Source organism: Fundulus heteroclitus, chromosome 19, assembly GCF_011125445.2.
Source record: "Fundulus heteroclitus isolate FHET01 chromosome 19, MU-UCD_Fhet_4.1, whole genome shotgun sequence".
Taxonomy (NCBI): domain Eukaryota; kingdom Metazoa; phylum Chordata; class Actinopteri; order Cyprinodontiformes; family Fundulidae; genus Fundulus; species Fundulus heteroclitus.
In genome coordinates this window covers 28,015,530-28,040,224 of record NC_046379.1, presented here as the reverse complement: position 1 = coordinate 28,040,224, position 24,695 = coordinate 28,015,530, and the positions used below count along the sequence as shown (strand labels likewise).

At 42.6% G+C, this 24,695-nt stretch overlaps 1 protein-coding gene across 2 annotated transcripts in view; it reads left to right on the top strand.

The window, feature by feature from the left end:
* The window catches only part of atrn (attractin), a 184,645-nt gene that overhangs the window by 33,088 nt on the left and 126,862 nt on the right, over window positions 1-24,695 (top strand). For both annotated transcript variants that reach the window (XM_012872128.3, XM_021321290.2), the window contains exons 10-20: window positions 896-1,050; window positions 4,770-4,854; window positions 9,477-9,700; window positions 10,887-11,008; window positions 13,343-13,481; window positions 14,851-15,032; window positions 17,243-17,462; window positions 18,106-18,291; window positions 19,069-19,314; window positions 20,660-20,797; window positions 23,376-23,469. In XM_012872128.3, the coding sequence (XP_012727582.3) occupies window positions 896-1,050; window positions 4,770-4,854; window positions 9,477-9,700; window positions 10,887-11,008; window positions 13,343-13,481; window positions 14,851-15,032; window positions 17,243-17,462; window positions 18,106-18,291; window positions 19,069-19,314; window positions 20,660-20,797; window positions 23,376-23,469 (1,791 nt within the window). The remainder of the gene's footprint in view (window positions 1-895; window positions 1,051-4,769; window positions 4,855-9,476; window positions 9,701-10,886; window positions 11,009-13,342; window positions 13,482-14,850; window positions 15,033-17,242; window positions 17,463-18,105; window positions 18,292-19,068; window positions 19,315-20,659; window positions 20,798-23,375; window positions 23,470-24,695) is intronic.

Genomic DNA, 24,695 nt, shown 5'->3' with positions numbered 1-24,695 from the left:
AGTGGTGTCTGAAAACCCCCAGAACTACCAGTATTGTTAGGATTGTTATTTTCTGCACTGTTGGGTTCTTGTGAGCATCATAAATGTCAATAAATAAATAAAATAATTAAATGCAGTTACTTTTTACAGTTGAGCGATAAAAATCACACTTTATGTAACTAGAGTCCTGAAGAAGTCCTGATTAATGTGTTATACGTTACACTATTAAATATTTAAGCACAGTATTTGTGTTTTTTGGGCTAATTGATATTCAGTCACAGCCACACTGTTAAGAAAAATTACAGATTTACAGCTTATTGCAGCTTTTTAGGTGTTATCACAATAGTAGCACAATATATTGTGATAAAATGTGAAGTCCATATCGCCCACCCCCAGTGAATAGCTATAGGTTAATCCATTAGTCTGTCAGCTGATGTCCAAATGTGATTTTATTTTCATTAGTAATCAGGTTAAAATAAGACAATACTCATTTCATGTGCAGTTATTTCCTACTCAAACTTTTTCAAGACGATTTCTAGCAAACTAAGAGCTGAGATTTCAGCTAAAGGTGGAGGCTATAAATGATGGAGTCAGCGAGGCTGAAAACTCCACGTCCCACTTTTTAAGTTTCAAATGTAAAAGAAGATTTAAGATTCTTTTTCTTCTGACCTCAAAATTAGGCACTCATACAGCCCACTGCTTTCCTTCCCAGCAAAATATATCTGTGGGTGCAACATGGTGTGAAAATGTTCACACTTTATGCTACGACACACTTTAATAATGTTACTGCCCCGGCGCCATCCAATCTCTGAATTAGGTGTCATGCATCTTCCGAATGAAATCCAAAACGGCTTTTATCAGCCCCCACATGTTGAGAAAGCCGAAGTGGAACCGCTGTGTCTGTGTGGTTGTGCAGGACGATCCTGAGAGACAGCGGCTTCTTCCGTTACCTTCACACGGCCGTCATAGTGGGCGGCACCATGCTGGTGTTTGGAGGAAACACGCACAACGACACGTCTATGAGCCACGGTGCCAAGTGCTTCTCCTCGGATTTCCTGGCCTACAGCTTGGGTAGGTAACACCCACACAGAAGTGTACACTTTAGTCTCTATCGGCACTAAATAGCTCTACTATTTATCTATTTCTGTCATGAGACTTGACTAGACAGAATGTGACGTTAAACGTCTCATGGCCGCACGCAGCTGATTCTCAACTCATTCTCTCTAATTGTGATTCTGTAATTACTATAATGGGACTTTTGAGCAGACGGTCCATATTTTTAAAAAAGCCGGCCCTGGAGCATGAAACGATTGTTTCTGAGAGCCGGTTATGACCTGGACTACATCTCAGCTAGTCTGTGTAGAGCTGCAGTTCTACCTTCATGTCTGATCAGACTTCCTGCAACGTCCTCCTGAGCTGATGTCCACTCCTGATTTTTGATGAATTTCTCCATGAAACCAAATGCCGAGGTGGGCAGATTTGTAATCTCCACCAGTACGGAGCTCATAAAAGCTTAAAAGTATTTTATTTAAGTCAAAAATTGTTCACCAGAAAACTTTTGACTGGTTTATGTTAAAAAGTAACGATTAACGAAATGACAGGGGGCAAGGTTGTGGGTAACTCTAAGTATCCCTCCAAAATAAAATACATTTTTTAAAAATTATTTAAGCTTTCATTTTTTTAAGCTCGTCTGAGTATCAGGAAATGTCTAATCAGTAATAGATAGCTCTTGTTTCCTTGCCGTGTAAATGACACTGAGGCCCATTTCTTGTACCCACTGGCAACCAAGCTGGAGGAGGACCCAAATAAAGTGAAGACAGGTCTTTATTAGGTCTTTCTGATGGATTTTGATCCAAAACACGTGGCGAGATCAACACAAATTGTTCAGCAGACACAACTCCAACCTTTCTCCATGGCCGTCCAACCCCCCCAGACCTGGAGATAGCCTGAGAGGTGAGCTGAGGAGACTGGAGGCTCCAGAGCTGGGCTGTCCAACTTTAGTCCTCCAGACTATGTCCTGGATGTTTTAAATGGCTTTCTGCTCCAACACAGCTTTATTCAAATGGCTGAATGTCCACGTTAGGGTGTTATCAAGTTCCCAGGGGGCCGCTAAAGACTCATTCACTTGGTTTGAACCCAGGAAACATTGACCAAAAAACAGGAAAACAGGACCAACTGCTCAAAGGCCCCAGAACCAAGTGTCATAGTGCTTCCCTATTGGCTAAAGGAAGAAGCACCAAGTATCAACATTCAAGTTTGCCAACAATGTTGATTTAATTAATATGAACACAAATTATGGGTTAGATGAAAAAACCGGAGCGATAATTGATGGAACCATTAGCTGAGTTTTGTGGTGCAGGGAAAGCTGGGTTTATTTTGAGGGTTACCACACATTGTTGAAGCAGTAGTTGCTGAACTGGTTTTCAAATTGGTGGCATCAAAAAGATTTTCTTCTCTCTCCAGGCTTCCTGTTTGTTCGTGCTTTGTTGTGATGCAGGAGCTAAGCAGCTGTAACTCATAAACCAGCGTCTTGATAAGAAATGAGACGTTAGGCCTGTATTTATTTATCATATTTAAAGCTGCATTAGGTACTTATGTGCCCTGATGGAGGCTAGAGGCAGAAACCAACGTGAGATCCTCATTATTTTCTCAGCCTATGAACATTGTCATAGATGGGCTTGGCCTTGTTCTGCCGTGCTGTCATAAATGGCTGTTTAATTGGAGACCGGAGCCTCCTGGGGTGTCGGCTAGATTTCTCCAGAGGCTGCACAATGGCCTTGGGAAGTCTGGGCTTTTCTGTGTCATTAGGAAGTTAACGGACATCCAGCACAGTTTGGCTCTCCGACCAGTTTATCTTTATCAGGATTGCTGATTGCACTAAAACTGGCCTCATCTAGAGGAATCATTTCATCAACATGTTTTTGGCAAAATTGTTACAAAATGCTGACTGCTGTAATGGGTTTTCTATTTTTTTTCCTGACCCTTAGCTTTTCCCTTCCACCTTCCAGCCTGTCCCTAAACGTTTTTTTTTTCTACAAGACGAATAAAAGCTGACTATATAATTCACTTTACTTCAGCCAGCTGCAGAGTTGTTGGCAGCAGCACCTTTGGTAATTGTTGGGTAATTACGTTTGAGATGGGCCAAGCCCAGAGAGCTAATTCCCCCCCTCTTAACAAGCTGAACTCAATTAAAGACTAGAATTTACAGGCTGCCCGGTGTCCTGACATTGTCTGGTGCCGTTGTAATGAATCCCCCGTCTCAGGGACGCTGCACTTTCCCACTTGTTTTACTGTGTTGGGACAGCAGATGGCAGTGACGCTGCATGAACGCGGAGCTCCGCTCTCTCCTGTGGTAGACCGTGATGACTTGCACTGTACGGCGCTGAGAGGGTGTGATGCACGGCACGGCATGCAGGGAGTGTTGGGAGCCAGCGCTCTGGGCTTCTCAGAGCTGCTGTTACTTAGAACCCGACTAAACTGAGTCATTTTTCAAGTTAAGATGTTTTTTTTTTAAAGACATCTGTTCCAATATTTCTAATCGGTGGAACTGCAGCTAGTCAAAATCGGGGAGTCACAAACTTGAATGTCTTTTATTAAGATTTTAGGTGATGGACCGACACAAAACACACAATCCTGGAAATGATACTTGGGTTTTCATTAAAAAACAAAATTAAGAGCGTTTGTTTTCCGCAGGCTTATCTCCGATACAGCAACATAAAATCCACTGCAGGCAAGTTACCTAGTTAGTAAATGGAGTTCACCTGTGGGTTGTTTTATCTCCGTCCTGTGAAGACCTCTGAGGTTTGGCTGAGGTGAACAAAGAGCAGCACAAATGTCAAGGAACACGGCAGACGGGTCACAAATAAAGCCGTGAACAAGCAGGCTGGACAAAGAGCATTAAACAGAGGAACGGTCAGGTAACCCGTGGTAGTTCTGCCACAGTTCAGGTGGATGTGCATTTACACCTGGAGGAGGTCATAGTGCTTTCCTATTGGCCAAAGGAAGAGGCACCAAGTATCAACATTCAAGTTTGCCAACAATGTCGATTTAATTAATATGAACACAAATTATGGGTTAGATGAAAAAACTGGACTGATTATTGATGGAACCATTAGCTGAGTTTTGTGGTGCAGGGAAAGCTGGGTTTATTTTGAGGGTCTGCACACATGGTGGAAGCAGTAGTTGCTGAACTGGTTTTCAAATTGGTATCAGAAAGATTTTCTTCTCTCTCCAGGCTTCCTGTTTGTTCGTGCTTTGTTGTGATGCAGGAGCTAAGCAGCTGTAACTCATAAACCAGTGTCTTGATAAGAAATGAGATGTTAGGCCTGTATTTTTAGGTTACATGAGGCGGGTCGGCTGAAGGCCGTTTACCTAAACACGTCTAACTCAGAGAGTTTAGCATCTACACTTTTCCTTGTTATCACATATGTGACGTTTATGTCTTCTCCCTACAGAACAAAAAGGATATAGGCTAAAATCTGAGCTTTCATTCTCTTAATGACTTAAACACATCTCTCTATCATTGTTTGAAATAAATTCAGTCCTTTTCCCACTACCCCTTAGATTCTTTCTCCACCGTTAGCGTTGTTCTGTAGTAACCTTTTCCCGTTCCTCGGCCATGGACGCTCTGCCCGTTTTGGTTTGATTGACTCCACCAGACGACTTGTTAAAGGTCTCTCTAACCGCCCGAGGCGTGTCTGCATCAGTTTACGGCTACTGAAGGCATGTGTGTGATTGAACGTGTGAGAGCAGGCCATCGCTCTGACCTCTCGCTCATCTTCCTGTTTCAGCGTGCGATGAGTGGACAGTGCTGCCCCGACCGGACCTCCACCATGATGTCAACCGTTTCGGACACTCTGCGGTCTTCAGCGACAGGTAAAACAAAACAGAAACTAAAGACAAAAACTTATCTGGGGAGCGAACTCCTTGTTGATGGCAAAAATAACCATGAATATTTTGTTCAGTAGTAAAACACTTATTTTACATTACTGCTTATTGACTTTGGAAATCTTGCATTTATAGTGTTTAAAGAACAGCAAACACAAAATGTGTCCTTGATACCTTTTTGTTGAACTTTCTCTTAAAAAGCGAATAAGTAAATTCTGAAATGTTTCATAAAATGGTAAATGCAGTTGGAGATTGACAGGATTTTGCTGCTTTGTCTCCATCAGTTGATCGTAAGTCACTCTGTTATTGCATCTTAGGCTACGTTCACACTGCAGGTCTTGAAGCTCTATTACGATTTTTTTTTTTTTATGTTTCTGTTCGTACTACTATTAAATGCGACCACCCTCAGACTCTTTTCTGAACGGTTCATGACCACAAAGCAACCCACACGCACGGATAACAGCAGGAGACGTCACACAGCAGCGCACTTTTTATGGAAGTAATGGTGAATGTAATGGTTTCTAGAAGTGTTCAATGAAGTTTCATAAAAAAAAAATCAAAACAAATCACAAAAAAAAATCAAAACAAAACGCGATTACTGGCCGGCGGTATCTCTCCTTATTAGAAAGCTGTTGAGCTATTGGGGGCCGATTAAGACCACATCATAGCAAGACCAGGTAAGGTAAGTAGAAAGCAGCAGAGCTATTAACAACGGTCTTTTATGGAGCGCTAGCTGCTGCTACTGTGTGTGGATGTGTAGTGAGAGACAGAGTGACGTGAAAGACGGATAAAATGCTACATGACCGTTCAGATTAGGGACGCTTTAAAATATTACCGATACGTAGCCGAACTAGTACCACATATGGAAGTGGCCCACATTTTTTGGGGGTGAAAAGATCGCAATTGGGCCGTTCCCATAGTCATGAAAAAGACTAATATGAGTCGCATTTCCCTGCGGTGTGAACGTAGCCTTAGATGGTTAGAGAGTTTCTTAATGGTGTAGTCACCACCAGTTAGTGATTCATGCAAATGTTTTTATTTTGCAAGCCTGTGTAAACAAAATGTTTGTTTGTTTTCCCGCACAAGTTAACCGATTTTCTCGCTGCACGTCTTCATCCATTTATTATTGCTGCTGCAGACCATTTAACGAGCCACAACCAGAATACAAGTGCGTAAAGCTTTTGCAGGAAGTGCGTATGGCATTTGGAACACATCACAAAATAAAAGTCATTCTGTTTGTAATCTTTTTTTTTTTTTTTGTTGATATCACTGTTTTGGTGATTGTTTGGAGATGAAATAAAGTGCAAAACTCTGCCCATTGCTCAGTCGTGGAAGAAATGGTTTGCTTGTTTTCATGTCCCATTTCTGAATGAGTCAGTTAAATGGCCAGAATGAGACGGACACGGTACCGAGACCAAAAACAATGACTCATTAAGTATCGTCTGCTCTGCCAGGAGAGTGAGGGACTGCCAGACACGTTAAATTGTTCATCCTGGTGCAGAGAACACATCTGATATTAACACAAATCCCCAACGGTGATTGAATCAGTCCTTTAAATGCTTCCTCACCTTCAGGTGCCGTTGAGAGATTTTAACTGATCCCACTCTTGCAGTAATGAGCTGAAGACAGAATTTGCAGCCTTGTTATGGCGGGGAGAAAGGTTAAAAGTAACACTCCAAAAAGACTGAGGCAGACTCACAGGAAACACATTGGCAGAAATGTCACCAGAAAGTTAGAATGTTAAAAGGGAAAACAATCGGATGGTTGGTTGTGACAAAAGTGTGATCCAATGTCCGGCATCATATTTAAAAAATGATTATTAATTTAATTATGTAAATGTATGCAGAGAAATTATTGACCCAACAAGCAAATACTAATGTGTACAGCCTTAATAAACATTAACGTGTTGGAATATATTCACCTATTTGTCGTCCTCTTAGGGAAACAACGTCTTCTTGTCATTCTTACCGGCGCTTTGTAACTTTAAGGAGATAACTGAACTACTACGGCAACAACAGTGGGTCAGACCCGTTTCACAGCCACCACTGGGATGGTACTCTCAGTGAATTGCTGTGGTGGAGGCGGTCTAGTGGAAAGTTTGATACCACTGTGTGAAGGCTTGAATGTTTGATATGCACATGTTGGGTGGATTTTGCTGGTCCTTCTCTAATAGGAGTGAAAATGCAACTTTGTTTTGTTTTTTTTCTCTTCCTAACGGGTTTGAAATGTCGCAGAAAATGTGTTGCTAAATAGAGAATTTCTTTTCACAGTATTTTCTTTTTATTTTTTTTAGTTCAGTTCTATACTTTCCTACAAGGTTAAATTGGGAGCACAGCGGCAGTCAGGAACTGGAAATCATAATTCACACATCTACTTATCTTCACACATGATAATGAAAACAGGATTGCAGCTAATGATTGTCTAACTATAACAGAGTATCTCAACGATTATTCTGAGAAATGAGTGAAAAAATGAACACATTCCGCAGTTTTTACATTTAACTAATTAAGCTTATTATATGAGTAATAGAAATGAAAGAAAAAATACAATTAAACAAATAATTAAATTCCTTTTTTTCCCTATAATTCATGCTTAAAATGCAATATTAGCAGGTATTTAGTGGATACTTGAACATTTGTAGCAAAGGATGCATCTACAGCTAAAAAAAATAAGTTCTGACATTAGTGTGTCAAAAGCTCGGCTCGTTGCAGAGCTAGCTGCCTGTGTAGTGAAAATGGACACAAAGTGCCTACAGTGTCACTTGTATATTGTGTTCTAGATTTTTCAAGAGTTTAAAGAGACATCGGCAAGCAGAATGTTATCCAAATAAATCAGAACCCTTGTGTTATGCACCCAGTTGCATTATTTTTTAATCGCAGAAACAGAGAAGCAATCGAGAATAAACACGTTAACTTTTTTAAAGTAAATGAAGTTAAGCAGCACATTTAGGCAGACAGTGTGCCTTGATGAATGTTAGTGTAATGAGTCAAGGTATCGTTTCAGCCCAAATATTGATTGCACCCTACAGTTGACAATCTGTAACTTTGATCCAAGGAAGGGGAACAAATTCCTCTAAAAGGGGGCGGTCTCTGCCGGGTAGGGTGCTCTTGCCTGTCCCACATATCTGGCAGGGGGCAAGCGCTGTTGAATGCCAATTATTTGGCTGGCAGTTTGAACAAGACTAAATGGAAAGGACTTGTTTTTCAAGGACAAGTTGCCTTACAAAGCTTTAAAACCAAATGTTAAAATGGACTCAACAAAAGATCTGTGGAATAGAATCATCACCAGTGTTGTAAAGATTCAACCGTCTTTCAAATTAAAGAAAAACCGAGCAAGAGTCCGGTTTGCTTTTAAGAATAATACATTTATTTTAAAAGATGTCATACACTAAACACCAAACCTTTAAGATTTACCAGACTTCATGTGTCCATAATGACAATTTCTCAACTAGGAATGTATTAACGTAGAAATCTCATTAGCTGTGTTGTTTTTAAAATACAAATATATTTTAGTACAACCAGAAAACAATGCAGACCGACTTTACGCCACAGTTTTCCCTCTCTTCTCTTAAAAGTGGCTGCACAGTTAAATAGATGAGGGAGCAAAAATCTCAATGGTTGAAAGGCGTTAGAAAGATCAGTAGTATCGTATCCCTAACTGAGTAAATGTGCTTGAATGAGATGCAGGTTTCCTACGCCATCTAAAACAGGTCTGTCTGTTTGTCCATCCAGCTGTATATCTGTCATCCATCAACTCTTCATCCAGGGTTCTCTGTCCTTCTACCTGGCTGTTCCTTTATCTGGCCATTCAGCCATTTGTTCATATGTCTTTATATTTCTCCTTCCCTCAGTCTGTTTATCCCTTCAGTTTGTCATTTTCTGTATTTTCCTTACACAACCTCTATAAAACCATTTTTTTTGTTTTGTTTTTACAAGCAAAACTTTGTAGGGAACTTTTGTTGGTGAATAATCTGTCTAGAATTTGAACAAATTATTTGGAGGAACCCTGAAAGTGTAAGTTTTTATAATCAAAGCTGAAGCCTTCATCTCCTAATATACTAAAGTCGCCTTTTTAAAATGACAAAGTTTCTCTATCGAGTCTCTTAAAGCAATAATACAGACCGTCTTTTCCCCTGGACTATTCGTCCACCCTTCCTCTGGTTCCCATTTGACTCCAGCCGACTTTGTAAGACAGCCGTATTCTGGTTGCCCTTTTCCTGCAGCTCGGCAGGAAGTCCGCGGCGAGCAGGACTGCTGGTTGGATATGAGCAAACCCAACCACGTACCCTAGTGGTGATAATCACCAGCACGCTGGTTCTCAGAGTGAAATCCCAGCAGCTGGCTAAAGGACAGAGGGCAGCGATGTTCACTGAGGGCCTGATTAACCCGGCATCCACAAACACGCAGCAGGGTCATCAGGCAGGTCTGTCTGCACATGTAGAGGGCACTTGCTGCTTATTAGGCACACTCCTAAGGAGAAAGTCAGAAGAAGAGAAGGATCACTAAGGTGGATGTCTTCTGGCTCTAACTGGGCTCAGCTGATCCAGAACTGGTGGTGGGGGGGCAGCAGCTTATCTCTCTATCACCTGTTTCCCTCTCTTCATCTCCCAGCATGATGTACGTGTTCGGCGGGTTCAACAGCCTGCTGCTGAGCGACGTCCTGATGTACACCTCGCCCAGCTGCTCGGCCTTCTCCAGCCAGGCGTCCTGCAGCCAGGCCTGGCCCGGGATCCACTGCCTGTGGAACAGCAGCCAGGAGGCGTGCCTGCCGTGGGAGAGCAACACCTCCAGCCCCGACCCGCAGCAGCCGCCGGCCTCCTGCAACACGAGATCATGTAGGTGACGCCCGGCAGAGGGAGACGCTGCCGCCGTACGGCAAGCCGGTTGGACCAAACTCATCTCAGCCTCTTTGAATCCTGCTCTGATGGCGTCTGTTGCTGCTTGATGCAGTTTGGCCGTGCCTGTAATCAGATTGTCAGTCGGTTTAAAATGAGTATTTTCCTAACTAAATTCATAACGGGGAGCTTTTTCTGTCACTCTCCCTGCCTGTGTTGTGTTGTACATGTCAGCTAGGACAAGAAAGGATCTTGAGGGACGTTTTAGCTTCATTAAGCTCGCTGTTTGTCTAAAGGATGGGAAGTAAAAAAAAAAAAAAAAAAGGATAAAGCGCTGCCGTGTCATTTTAGACGACAGCAGCACCAGAAGATCAGAACTTTGTCATGTTATGGCTACAGACTTTATTAGGATGCAAAACGCCCTGAAAGGCGGAACGTGAACGCCGCTTGGGTGCATTAGAATGGCCTAGTCAAAGTCCAGACCTAAATGCAATAGAGATTCAGTGGCAAGACCTAAAAACAGATGTAGTCTCCATCCAATCTGAGTGAGCTGTTCGGTAAAGCAGAACGGCCCAGATGTCCGTTTCCAGATGTGCTAAGCTGCTAGAGACAAACGCCACAAAACTAAAAGGTTTTGACTCAGGGACGCTCTGCCACAGCGTTCAGATTATCTGCAAAACATGATTTAAAACCAAGTGTCTGATTGCTTCCCCTTCAGTTATGCACTATTTAGTGTTATTGCTTAAAAGGCATTGCATGTCGTTGCCTCAGAAAGTCAGGAGGTTGACTGCGCTGCGGTTTACTTCAGTACCGGGTTCTGTGGAAAGATTAAAGACCTAAATTCATTCTACTGGATTTGTTATTAGCTTTTAGTTTAAATTCAAATTAAAATATAGCACAACTGCAAATGAAGCATTGCTTTAGCTCTGCAAGTATAGATGAATTGCTTTGAAAGATATTTAGTTGAAAATCTTATCCTCTAGTCTAGTTTGATGGTGCTTTTATAATTACTGTTAATGTGAGTTATAGATAAAAAAGGACAGAAAAGCTGAAATATCTTTTGCTCTCCAGCTCTATGTAATGCTTTGTACATTTTATTTAAGTCTGATAACCTTTTATCCACGTCTCTCTTTCTCTTTATCTCCATTGCAACCAAAGTGGTGATGTGTCTTTCCAACCGTTGCAGATGCTGAAAACGAGCGGTGTGAGCAGTATAGCGACTGCTACAGCTGCACGGCCAACACCAACGGCTGCCAGTGGTGTTCGGGCCATTGTGTGTCCCTGGGAAGTAACTGTACTGCTGCCACGGTATGAAAAAACAAACAAAACAGGCATGCACAGGCACACAGCTGATGAGGAACATTTTACCTTTAGTACATGCAGAGGGATTAGGGGCCTTATTGAAAATGCTGTGGTCAAAAGCCTTCACACAGTGGCCTCAAACTCACATCCTCCAGGTCTGGTGTCCTGCAACTTTTAGGCTACGTTCACACTGCAGGGAAATGCAACCCATATCTGTCTTTTTCTGGCAGTATGAACGGCCCAATTCTGATCTTTTTATCCCCCCAAAAAATCTGATTTGAGCCACTTCCATATGTGGTTCTAATTCTGATAAGTATTGGATATTTTTCAAATCCTCCGCAGTCTGAACGGTCATGTTGCATTTATCTTTCACGTCACTTTCCTGTCTCTCACTACACATAAACACAGTAGTAGCAGCTAGCGCTCCATAAAAGACCGCTGTTAATAGCTCTGCTGCTTTCTACTTACCTTATTTAGTCTTTGCTCCCATTGCTCAGCAGCTTTCTAATAAACAACAGGAGAGACGGCGGCTGATATCTGCATTTTTTAAAATTTATTTATTTTTTATTTAGAGGTTTTTTTTAAACACAACTTCATTGAACACTTCTAGAAATCATTACATTCACCATTACTGCCGTGCGCTGCTCTGTGACGTCTCCTTCTGTTATCCCCGCATGCGGGTCGCTTTACGGCCTTGAACCGTTCAGACAGAAGAAGCCTGACGGGGGTCACGTTTAATAATGGTGCAAACGGCCACCTAAAAAAAAAAAAATCAGATTTCAGCAAAAAATCAGTAGGACCTGCAGTGTGAACGTAGATGTGTCCCTTGCCCTACACACAAGAGCTCATACTGGAGTCAGGTGTGTTGTAGCAGAGGTGCCGGCCTTTGAGGACTTGGTACAAGCAGTAGGCTGGATCTGCCTCCCGCAGTGATTATTGGAAATGAAACAAGTTTTCACAGCCTTTCAGTCAGAGCCATTAGCTTATAAACCCAAAGATTAGCTTTATTGAACACCACTTACCAGCAACAGTCAAACAGTGCTCCACTGTCATGCTATAATTGAATCATCTCCTCTTCTCTTTTAACAACTGAGAATACTAAACGCTCGTATAACAAGAGTTAGAGGTTCGGTTTTAAAAAGGGGAAAAAAAAAAAAAAACAGATTTGGGGGTTTTCTAATTTAGGGGACCAGTGTGCTCAACTTACAGTTATTTATGATCATCTCTAGTCCATCCCTTGCCTTAGTGAACACACAGTGGAAGACTGCAGTGTTTTGTGATGCTGTAAGTAGTTTACTTTGACAGAATTACAGTTTGTACCAGATAGGTAGGTGATTGGGTTGGCGAACTATATTAAATCTCAACTTTAACACAGTAGGAGACAGATTGTGGTTTCAGTTTCCCTGCTAGACAGATCTAACCCTGTGTGGGGGTGATGAGCAGTGTTGGCTTTTGAACTAATGCCAGGGTATACATGTAGGCCAGAAAGTAAATCCCCGGCATGGTTCGGTTCTGTTTCTGGTTTTCTGTCTAACGTGGTTTGAACAGGTCATAGTACCTCTGTAAGGCTCTGGCCCTGTATTACATCACCATCTCCTCCTTTGTGGCACAAGTTCTTTTAAGTTGTGTCCGAGCACGAGTTCTAACAAGTTTGCCCCAGTTACAGCTTCTACAGAGACGCTTCATCCAGATTACAAAGAACTGGAGTCCTCCGGAGAGTCAGTGGCATCAGAAAAGTTCACTGCCGAGATCTCTTTGTGAAAGATTGTTCTTTCCTTCTGAGGAGCTCTCTGTGACACTACTGCAGTCTCAGGTGGTTTTTGGCATGCTGAATGCATCTGTAAAAGGTGCTAATATGGGTAGATGATGCTGATTTGTTCTAAAAATCGAGCAAACTGTAACTCCGCCACCTTGCTCTGGTTCTGCCTCTGCGTCCGTGTGGATGAGCGTTGTTGTTGATGAGCTTCCGTTGATTTCCTCCATGATTAACTTCACCTTTTAATCCGCGATGCGTCCGGCGTGAGAAACGACCGGAGCTACGACTGACGAATCAGCAGCTTGTTTGTAGCGCTGGATCTGATCAAATCAGTCCTCATTTAGATGCTGTCAGACGCACAGATGCAGCTCGTACGTCTTCCTCAGCCCTCTCTCCCGGCCCCATCTCTTAAACATTTCATAAATAAGGGGCTGCTTTTCTATTCTCAGTCTTGTGATGATCTAAAGAGTTTATTAATACGCCGCTGTCACGAGCGGCGTTTGTCTAAAACGAATGTTTTCATTTCTAAAGAACAAAGCAATGGCCGCTCCTGACATATGTTGTCTTTGTGCTTTTTCCTCCAGGGAGCCATTCCAGAGTACGACGTTTGTCCTAAAGACAACCCTTCATTTGTGTGCAATAAGAAAACCAGCTGCAAGAGCTGCTCTGTGGACCAAAACTGCCAGTGGGATAATCGCAACCAAGAGTGTATCTCTCTGCCAGGTAGCTCTAATCTGAGGTTCCCTTCGTTAGATAAATTGGCATCATAGCCTAAAAGCCAGTACATGTCCAGGTAAAAAGAAAGTAAACACAACTCTTTAGGGTTTAAGCAGTGGTGGGCACAGTCGCGGTAATCTGCAAACAGGTAATTGCGGGACTAACTTTTCATTCAGCGCATCATCGTTCTCGCTAAGTTAGGAAACGGTTTGCGGACCGGTTAGTCTCCATTATAATGTATTTTACCCGTAAGTGCGCTAACAACGTGCCTGTCCTGTTAGCTTACTTTTCCTCTTCTTGTGATGATGCAGCCTTTATATTGTCAGCTCCCAGTGCTCAACAACAGAGACGCCGGTGTCTGCTGCTGCTGTGACGTCTTCTGTTATCTGCACATGCTGGTCGCTTTGGAGTCTTGAACTTTTCAGACAGAAATCTGGAATGCTGGGCTTTTGGTCACCATGTGGCTCAGCTGGACTCATTTATTTTAATTTTATTTTTCCAACATTTCTGTGCAAAAAAAACAAACAGTTTACAAGTGGCCTTTGTATTACAGTGTGGTGGGTTGCCTGTTTGGCTGGTTTTGGTAATGTTTAAATAGAGCTGGTTGGTTTCTGTTGCAAGAACTGGCAACACTTGCTTCCTCCAGTACACACTATATATATATATATATATATATATATATATATATATATATATATATATATATATATATATATATATATATATATATATATATATATATATATTTGAAAAAAAAAAAAAATTTTTTTAAACTTCACCTTGAAGGTGTGCCGGCTTTTATTTCGCCGTGAGCCATGATCAATTGCATGTAGCGGAAACCCTGAATTGAATTTGGACCTCATGGGCTTTTGCAATTTCTCTAAGCATTGCTCAGTCTGATCTGGTGCTAAATCTACTGGGAGATGACGCCTCTGTTGTGTTAATGTATATATGAATCAAAAATGCCATTTTTAATTAATTTCTCTCTCACCAATGGTGGACTTCACATTGTCTGGAAATGGATTTATGAGGCCTCTTGGATTGCTGGGTAGCTGTTTCAAAGGAGCTATCCGCGGTACTGCACAAATTTAAACTGCGAGGGACAACAGTTTAGCTTGAATACGTTTTTTCCCCCCAATGAGAAACCCTTACTGGTCCGTCCTTTCAGTCGACATGCACGAGACTAAAAACGCCACCTTGTGACTGCTTTTTTTTTGGGTGTGACATTTGGGCTTAAAACCCGCAGCGCGATCTAAAGATTTAAACCGGGTAAATGGATGTAACTCGTTCCTTTATCAGCTCCTAACCTCCACCTGATATCATGCTTCTTTCCCAGTACCCCCCCACAGTTCAGCATCTTTTCTGTCTGCTCCAGAGAACGTGTGCGGCGAAACCTGGCACCTCGTGGGCAACTCCTGTCTGAAGTTCAACACAACCAGCGAGTCGTACGATTACGCCAAGCTGGCCTGCAGGAACCACAACGCCGTCCTGGCCTCCCTCACCACACAGAAGAAGGTGGACTTTGTCCTGAAGGAGCTGCAGATCATGAATGTCTTGGTGAGGCCCCTCGATAATCATTGGATTAGGGAGATGTCCACTGATGGCACACAAGTGAGAGAAAAGCTGATTTCAGCTTCACTCCAGTGAAAGACTAAAGAACAACGGCTGAACTTGGCCGTGTGTGATTGATTCCTCGTGTTGAATCAGAGTTGCTTCAACAAGAGAAAACCCACGTCCACATAAAACAAACATTTTCTTGTCTAGTCGTTCTATTTGTACTTGTACTAGTGGGATGATTTTTTTAACATTTGCCCTCAGGTATGTTTTTGTTTTTTGGTCGGGTTTTTGGACCAGTACGCATGAAACAAAGTTTCAAATGAACAGATCTTTCCCTCAAGAGCTCAGACATGTTCCATTTGCTGCGTTAGAGTGAAAACCCTGAAATCTCTGCCAACAGCTGACCAGTCATTCATGAAGCCATGCAGATCATCAATTACAGTTCTTGGTGTATTTTTAGCTCTCCTGCTTTACTTTGAATTCTCTCCAGTTTCTGTTCTGTTTAGGACTCAGCCTTTTGAAAATGACAAATACAAACACTTTTTTTTTTTCTGTGATGGACCACCACAAAGTAGCTCATTATTATACAGTAGAAGAAAAGGGAAAGTTGGTTTCCAAAAAGCTTTATAAATATGAATAAGAAATGTTTGGGGTTCATTTGTGTCCAGCCCCCTCTAGTCGCTGCCTTTTCTGCAACCATGACCAAGGCTACCGTTTTTGTCCACTGTTGTTCATAAAATATGTGAAACTCGGTCAGATTAGATGGAGAACATCAGTGAACGGTAATTCTCACGCCTTCAGTTGGATTGAAATCTGCACTATTTAGCTCTGACCAGCGTCTTTGTCCCTTCTGCTTTCATCTGGGCAGAGGACTTTCTTGCTCAGGTTTACTGCGCTCCCTCCATGGCTTGGAGACAAACTTTTAAATGGGACTTCTTATTGACTTCCTTTCTTTTTGCCAATCTTTCATTCAGTTTAACAGATTTGTGACGTGAGCAGCTAGTTGACCTACACACGGCTGTGGATTTCTGGATCTCCGGAGGTACCACGGGCCTCTTGGCTGCTCTCTGGTTTTATGCCCTTCTTGCGCATCCTGTCAGTTTAGGCGGCTGCTTTGTAATTCAGCCGTAATCTCTCCATTCTGCAGCGCTGGATTGAGAAGTGATCCTTCAGATGTTTTATTACCCAACCCTGCTTTACAGTTCTCCACAACCTTACCCCTGCCCTGTCTGCTGTCTCCTTGGCCTGCTTGGTCTCGTCTGTTCTCCGTTCTCCTACACACTTGACTAATTCCCTAAGTGTTTACGGAAGACTTTTGGATGCACCGAATTTTTTTATTTTTTATTTTTTATTTTTTTGCCGTAATGGAGGCTGAATATTAATGCACGCTAAGCTTTTTAGATTTTTTTTTAAGTGGTAAAAGTCTATTACATAAATTTTCATTATTGCTATTTGTGACTGACGTGATGAAATGCGAAAGCCAGGTGTGTCGAGGCATTACCGTATGACTGACGCAGGACTTTAATGAATTTATTCCAATTTACTGCCACTGCTAACAAGCAAAGGCCAGGATCGGCAGAAGCATTAGACAGGAGCCCAGAAAAATGTGCAGTGGTTATTTTGTCGGGCTTTTTGTGCCGGAGTTGAGCGTCACATGAGCAGGAAGGTGGTGGGAAAGCCTCCTTCTGTGGGATGTTGACATGAGCTGTTCCAGGGGTTTTCTGACAGGATCAATCAATCCAACCACTGGAATTACACGTCAGCGCTGCAGTAATTTGTCTCCCTGAGGAAGACTCGGCTCTCTTTAACACTGCAACACATCTGTGGACCAGACATGGGGTTTCAGTGTGTGAGCCCTTCAAGTCAAGTGAAATAAAGCTGGCATGTTGCAGCTAAGATGAAAGCCCAGATAAATGACTGCTCTGATCGTTTCTTTAGCAACCAGGGTACCGTTGTGTTTTCAGAAACAAAAAGAAGATGGTTGTCACATTGTTTCTGAGTCTTTGCTCAATTATTGCATTGATCTTCTGCTTGGTGGGAGGCTGCCACCATGATGTGAACCTTTTCTCGCATCATGGTGGCAGCCTCCCACCCTCCCAGTTTTTTTCTTTTTCTATCTTTTATCATGAAAGGTGGTTAGCACATTAATGGACAGAAAAATTAAAAGCAGAATGCGTAAGAAAACCTTTTGTTTTCACTCGGTGCATCAGTACAAGACCACAATGACTCCCTGGGTGGGACTGAGGAAGATCAACGTGTCCTACTGGTGCTGGGAGGACATGTCGCCCTTCACCAACACCACGCTGCAGTGGCTGCCTGGCGAGCCGAGCGACGCTGGATTTTGTGGCTACCTGGCTGAGTCGGCCTCCAGTGGACTGAAAGCCCAGTCCTGCATCAACCCAGTGAATGGCAGCTTGTGCGAGCGACCCGGTAAGCCTTCCAAACATCCCCCCCTCCCAGTACGGTCTATTCTCAGACACATTGTCGATGTTTGTCACAGAAAACTACCTTGATTTTAGAGGATGGTCCGATACAAAGTAGTGCGTGGTTATGAAGCTGGAGGGAATATCATGGGTGGTTTTCAACATTTTTCCAAATCAAAGTCTGAAGAGTGACGTATATTTGTATTCAACCCCCTGAGTGAACAATTTCTAGAGCCTGGACTTTGACTGGACCATTCCAACACCTGAACATCCCTTTACTCTAAATCATTCCATTCCAGCAGGATGGAGATCCTCCACCTCCATATCAAGACTCTGGCAGCCTCTAACAGGCTTTGAATTTAGCTTCCCCCCATCTTCCCATCAACTTTGTCCCAGCTTCCCTGGGAGTTTCAAAATGAAAACAGTCCCATAGCATGATGCTGCCACCACCATGTGTTATCATTATTGCTTCATTCCGCAAATATGCACTACTTTCTGTTGTTGTAATGCATAAAATCCTACTAAAATGACGGTGTGTTTGTGTGTGGGTGTGGGGGGGCAATCCAGCATCCGCTTTTCCCGAGGAGATAATTTCGGTCTCAAATCGGCTCTCCTGTTTAAATCTGTCCTTTCGTATCTTCCTCTCTCAGCAAACCATAGTGCCAAGCAGTGCAAGACCCCCTGTGCCATGCGGACCACCTGCAGCGAGTGCACCAGCGGCACCTCGGAGTGCATGTGGTGCAGCAACATGAAGCAGTGCGTCGACTCCAACGCCTACGTGGCCTCCTTCCCGTTTGGCCAGTGCATGGAGTGGTACACCATGAGCAACTGTCCACGTAAGAGCCCGGCGGTTTCTCTCGCCTCGATGCTGGCCCTGTTGGCCTCAGTCGCATTGCAAAGTGGAAATGACAGGAACGTTGAGTCCTAAAATAGTTTCACCTAATGTATAATGCAACAATGTGACTTATGCCGGTAATTCCCTCTAATCTCCTCTGCTACACAGAGCATTACTTATTCACAATCAACACTAGATTTAAGCTGCATTTCCCTGCTAATTTTAGCACTTTGTGATAGAACCCAAATATGGTTGCGGGTGTTAAAACATCTCGGTTGAATCATGTATAGGCATTGGAAAACAAATTAGGATACTCTGCAAGAGCCTGAGATGCAGGCTGAAACGCAGAGAAATTCAAGTAATAAAACATTTCAAACCAGAAACAGACCTTTTTTAAAATGTATGCGAAAATGCAATTTAGAAAAACTGCATTTGGCGATGAGGAAATAATTAGGACACCCCTGCATCAATTCCCCTGTAAAAAAAAAAAATAACAGAGGTGTATCATATCAGGACGTCTTTACTCAGCATGTTGGGTGAGGGCATCATTTTAGGTTGCAGTGGTCTAGCATCTTAAAGATTTGGCATGTTTTTTTTAGTAGTGGATCAAATTAGACCCTAAACTTCAGCAGGTTGCATAGTAATTAAGATTTATTGCGATAGTTTGATGGCTCTGTTTTGAAGGTGATTTTAAAAAAAAATTTTTTTTGGTTTAAGGAAAGACATGTAAGACTGTTGCTTGTACCTTTAAGGGGTGCTCTGCTGTGTTTTGTTGCAGCTGAAAACTGTTCCGGCTACAGAACATGTGGTCAGTGTTTGGACCAGCCGGGCTGCGGCTGGTGCACAGACCCCAGCAACACAGGAAAAGGCCAGTGCATCGAGGGTTCCTATCGAGGGCCCTTCCAGACTGTGGTACCGGCGCCGTCCACCCTGCCCGGTCTGCCCGCCAGTCCCCAGCCTTCTCTGAACTCCAGCATGTGCCCAAGTGAAGCCAAATATAACTGGTCCTTTATTCACTGCCCAGGTAGGACTGCTGCACACAGTCTCCACTTTTATTGGATCTTTGATAAATATTGCCCTTTTTCTGAAGTTTCAAAATGACAGGTTTTCTTTCAAGGTGCCTTTTCCTTATTATTATTTATTTTTTTATTCGTGCTTAAGCATTTTAATTTCTAAACTTTAGCTTTTAGAGTTTTTAACAACCAATAAACCAGTTAATTAACAAATTGTGCCCATATTCAGTATCCTAAAACTAAAAGTAGCTCTTAGTGCATTTGTGTTTTGTTTCTTGTCCTCTGAACCAATCACAGCTCTTAGAAGGCAGCGTCACACCTAGTAATGGGTTCAACCACACCTCCTCACTAAGAGAAAAATGTATTAGCTAGGACTCCTAGGTAGGAATATTTAGGTAAATATAGGAACCCTCTGAGAGGACTCTGAGGATTTTCGTGAATACGGGCCCTTTTTTTATTCTTTATCCTTTTTTTTTTTGGTTTATTTCTAGAGACTAAAGACCAGCAGCTGAATGCAAACCTGGTGCAACAAAGACTCAGTGGATTCTTTTTACCACCGACATCTTTGTTACATTGGTCTTAGATTCTCAGCAGCTTTTAGGACTTTTCTCACTTGTTAGTTTCTTGAAAAAATATTCACCCACATTTAACCTGCTTTAAATTTTGTAACACAACTGCAAGCTTGACTGTGCTTGGCAGGGATAGTGCATGCATGTAAGGTGGAAGAAAAATGATGCATGGTTTTTGCCAATACATTTTTGGATCTTGTTTGTCTCCTAACTTTGCTTTAAACTTCTCCCTGAGTTATTTTTTTCCCCCACTATTGCTCTCTAACAAACCTCTGAGGCCTTAACACAACATCTGGATTCATCCTGACATTAAAGGACTCGCAGCGTTGGCAGCATCATGCTGTCAGGATGCTGCTGCTACCGACCTTTTCTGTCCTCTTCAGAGTTGTGCTGGACTCTGTCAGCTTTCTCCCATAAAATCCCAGGAAAAAGCATCAAAGTCGGCGTGTTGTAACTTGACAAAATGTCAAAGTGTATGGGTGTGGATGCTTGTGCAAGGCAGTGTAAAGCTGAAACCCGCCGGGCCACCATCATTTTTAGCATCATTTGCTCCATGAGAGCCACAGCTTTGACAGACAGCCCCATACCGATGCAGCTCCCCGCCTAAACATTGTTGTCTGTGTTTGCAAATGAGCTTACAGATCCATCCATGTTTTGCCCCGGGGCTGTTTATCGCAAAAACCTTTTTATTTCCTTTTTCTCCATTCCTCCAGGGATTTTGTGTGTGTGTGTGTGTGTGTGTGTGTGTGACATTAATGCAGTATGTGCTTTGTTTACTCCTTGCCAGCCTGTCAGTGTAATGGTCACAGTCAGTGTGTCAACGAGAGCGTGTGCGAGAAGTGCGAGGACCTGACAAGCGGCCGACACTGCGAGAGCTGCATCTCCGGCTTCTACGGAGATCCGACCAACGGGGGCAGCTGCCAGCGTAAGTATCCGCGGGCTATTCAGGGCCGCGCCCAATCAGCCCGCCGCTCCTCCTGCGCGCGCCTTCGTTTAACATGTCACTTTTTTTTTTCCAGTTCATTTTTATGTGCGCTGCTTTTCTGAGTCCCGGCTGCTCCCTGAAACCTCCCGCTGGGATATTAAAGATTTACTTCCTTTACAGCTGATGCTGACAGTCAGTCAATCAGGCCATAAATCAATCGTTTAGTGTTTGGACAGCCTAATTTAGCTTTCTGGTATGTTGCAGCTACAGTGCATGTTGCGTAGTCTTTTTCAGTCTCCTGCCTAATTTTCAGTTACAAGGGTCTGAATCAGCGACACTTAATCAGTGACACCAGGCTGTTGAAATGCACTATTCTTCCATTGGTACTGTGATGCATTCTCTGGTTGTATTTTGTTTTTAAATGTAACACGGGTGCTGAAATATGTTTTTATATCAAGACAAAGCCACATAAAAGAGTTTGTGATTAAAAAGTATGTTTATTTCCTATAAATTTAAAGAGTTGATGTTTCGAAACACAAGTCTCCTTGATGTTCCCAGTCCTAAAAAAACGATCTTAAAATGAACTATTTGAGATTCCAGCTGGACTCCGACCAGTTTGGAATTTCCTTCAGATATTTTCCGTGCTTGGACATGTTTGGAAAATACTTTTATCCCTGAGCCATTCATGAAATGCAGCACCCTTCCATTATTCCATGCACCCGTCAGTTTTTATGTTCTTCATTCATGCTGGTGAAGATTCTCAGTCATCCAGGTCATGGTCATTCCAAAAAAAAAGTAAAAAACAAAGCAACTGGACTTGGTTTCTCCAAACAACCTCTCCACAGACGCATGGCTCAACACAGGAGAGCTACCTCCTCAGGACAAGACTCTGCTGTCCACCTACACCTTAAGGACAAAGGACACTCTTTTGAGGACCAAAATGTTCACATTTTGGACAAAGAAGACAGATGGTTTGAAAGGGGCGTGAAGGAAGCCATCTACGTTAAGAGAGAAAAAACAACTTTGAACAGAGGAGGAGGCTTTAGGTTCCAACTCTCAAAAATTTACAACACAGCTATAGGATTAATTCCGGCCAATCATCACCTTAACTCTCATCCTCTTATGGGTGATCAAAACATCGCTCCTTTAAGCCAAGCCAATAACAACCCTAACAACTCCTCGTTACAGAGGAGTGGACCAGTTTTGGTTCAATCTGCTGGCTTAATGTCTTTAACGACCGCCCATTACTAAGGGGTGGACCTGTTTCGGTCAATTTGCATGTTTTCTAAGCCATTACAAGGCCTTTGTTTGGGAAGTAGTATAAAGCTTGGTACTCCACATTACTTCAGACTTTTTGAATTGAGAAAGCTTCCTGGAGAGGAAGCGAAACGTCTTTAACTATGGAAAACAAGTCCAGTTGCTTTGTTTTTTCCTTTTTTTTTTGGAAAGTTCTTCATTCATGCGTCAGCCTGTTTAGAAAATCATCTGCCTGCTCCTCCTTCCTTCCATCCATATTCCTATCCAGTTGGTTTTTGCTCACCCTTCCACATTTTAACCTGAGGAATATGTGCTGCTAATCGAACACATTTAAATAAAAACTTATCTTCAGCAAGTCTGAGCATCTATAGTAAAACTGGCTTTAGCACTTTGCAGGTCTGGAATCGGTGTTACCGCAACGCTAGATCATGTAAAGTTTGTACCGAATGTATGATTTGTGTAAATAAAACCTTTGGATGGGCCAGACCAAAGCGCAGAGATGCTGCGAGGAATAGCATTCTGCAGTAGGATAAGCTTGAGTTTCCAAGTAATAACAATTTAAAAGAAAATTATCTAATTTTATTCAAGCAGTTTCTACTGCTGATAAAATCTAGAATAATTATCACATCAATTAACTTTAATTATTTTGCATTTTGATACCTAAACATAACCGCCGATGTAGAATAAGCGGCAGCTCTACTTAGTGCTAGTTACGAAAAACATATCAATAGATTAATATATCATATCACACCTTTTAGCAGCTTATGGAGTGGAGCGAGGACGGCGTGCTGGGTTAGGGTTAACGGACAGGCTGTCTGCTTTCCTGGATTTGTCTGTTTAACATATCATTTTTAAACAATCTTTGCTTCATAAGAGTGGATAGACAATAGATGGATAGATGATAAAATAGTTTTGTGGCTTTTAACCTGTAACTGTTTAAAGCCTTTGCTCAGCTTGAGCCAGCTAATATGACGACGTGTAGTTCAGGAACTATACTGTGACCACTGGACCCAGGCACCTCTGCAGTCAGCCTGAAAAGACGCGTTCACAGCCACATCTCTAAGTGAGGCTGAAATGAACACCGTGCCAAACAGGACGTCCAAAAAGTCCAGATAAATACAGATGGACTTAAAGATGTAGTCCAGATCTCAACCTGAGTCACTGCATGTGGACCATTTTGGTTCAGACCAGGTTTGTTTTCCGAGGTCACATTTGGAAGCGAAACGCTTCCTGATATAAGCGGCAGATGAGATCCTGATTGGTGAGCGTTGTGGAAGAAGAATGAAGCCTTCTTTGTTAATTGTTCATGTCTTTCCTTCAGCCTGTAAGTGTAATGGCCACGCCAGCATGTGCAACCCCAACAATGGCAAGTGCTTCTGCACCACCAAAGGCATCAAAGGAGACAGATGCCACATGTAAGTTTCCCTTTTTTCCTCCTTTCTCTTTGTGCTGCGAGCTTTTAAACTGTAATATTATAGTACGGAATTATATCTCCATTATACATTTATTTATTCATGTCTGATAGATGTCTTGCTTGTGACAGCCGTTCGGCGCTGTGCAGCGAGGTTGGGAATCCATGTTTAATGAACCCTGGATTGAGCTTGACAAATGGCAAAAAAGCAACTTTATTATAGCGCCTTGTAAAAGTTTTCGTTCTTACCCCTTGATTTTCTTTATTCTTATGTTAAAACCCCAAGCTTTCATGTTTTCCCGTTTTTAGGATTTAATGTTACAGACCAACACAAAGTAGCTTATAACTAAAGTGGAATTAAATGGACGCACGGTTTTAAAGTTGTTTTGCAAGTGGAAATCTGAAAAGTGTGGCTTGTGTTTTGCATTCTGCTCTTTTTTTTTTAGTCTGACAGCCTTAAATAAAATGCAACCAATTCATAAACATTGCAGATGGGCCACAGCAGCAGAGGACCAGACTCTGTGCAGCCCCCCCTTCAGGATATTCAGGCTACAAATCAAACAAGCTCACCTAAATGGGACAATAACTGTTAGCTGGTCTGATCAGTCCTGATTTTAGCTGCAATATCCAGATGGTAGGGTCAGAATTGGGTGTAAACAACACAAAGGCGTGATTGTAGCAACAGTTCAGGCTGCTTCTGCGGTGAAATGGGCGCGGGCCGTCTCAGTCGAATCGAGCACCTCAGGATATTTCAGATCGGGATTCTCACTGTGGATGCTAAGCTGCCAAATCTGTGGATTTTATTTTAATACAACCCAAAACAGCTGCCGACAAAAGCCATAGTCAGTCCCATTTGCATTTTGCCACCAGCCATGTAGAGGAAACAGCAGAGATGAGGAGGAAGGTGCTCTGATCAGTCGGGGGGAATAGGGGGAACTTCTTGACCTGAATTCAAAATGATTTGTTTGAACAAAAGCCAACGTCTTGTCTAAAGCGCCACGAGCATGGCGTCAGAGACGGGAAAGTTAGGTAGAGCCGATTGGAGGATGGATGGAGCTAAAACACAGGGCAATCCTGAAAGGAAGGCTGTAAGTTTAAGTTCTAACGGTGGTTCTGTAAGCTATCAACTTGAATACAACCGTATGCAGCAGTTTCCAGATTTTCATTCACAAAAGCAATGACAACCATGTTATCGTTTTCCTTCTACTTGGTAACACCACACAACTTTGT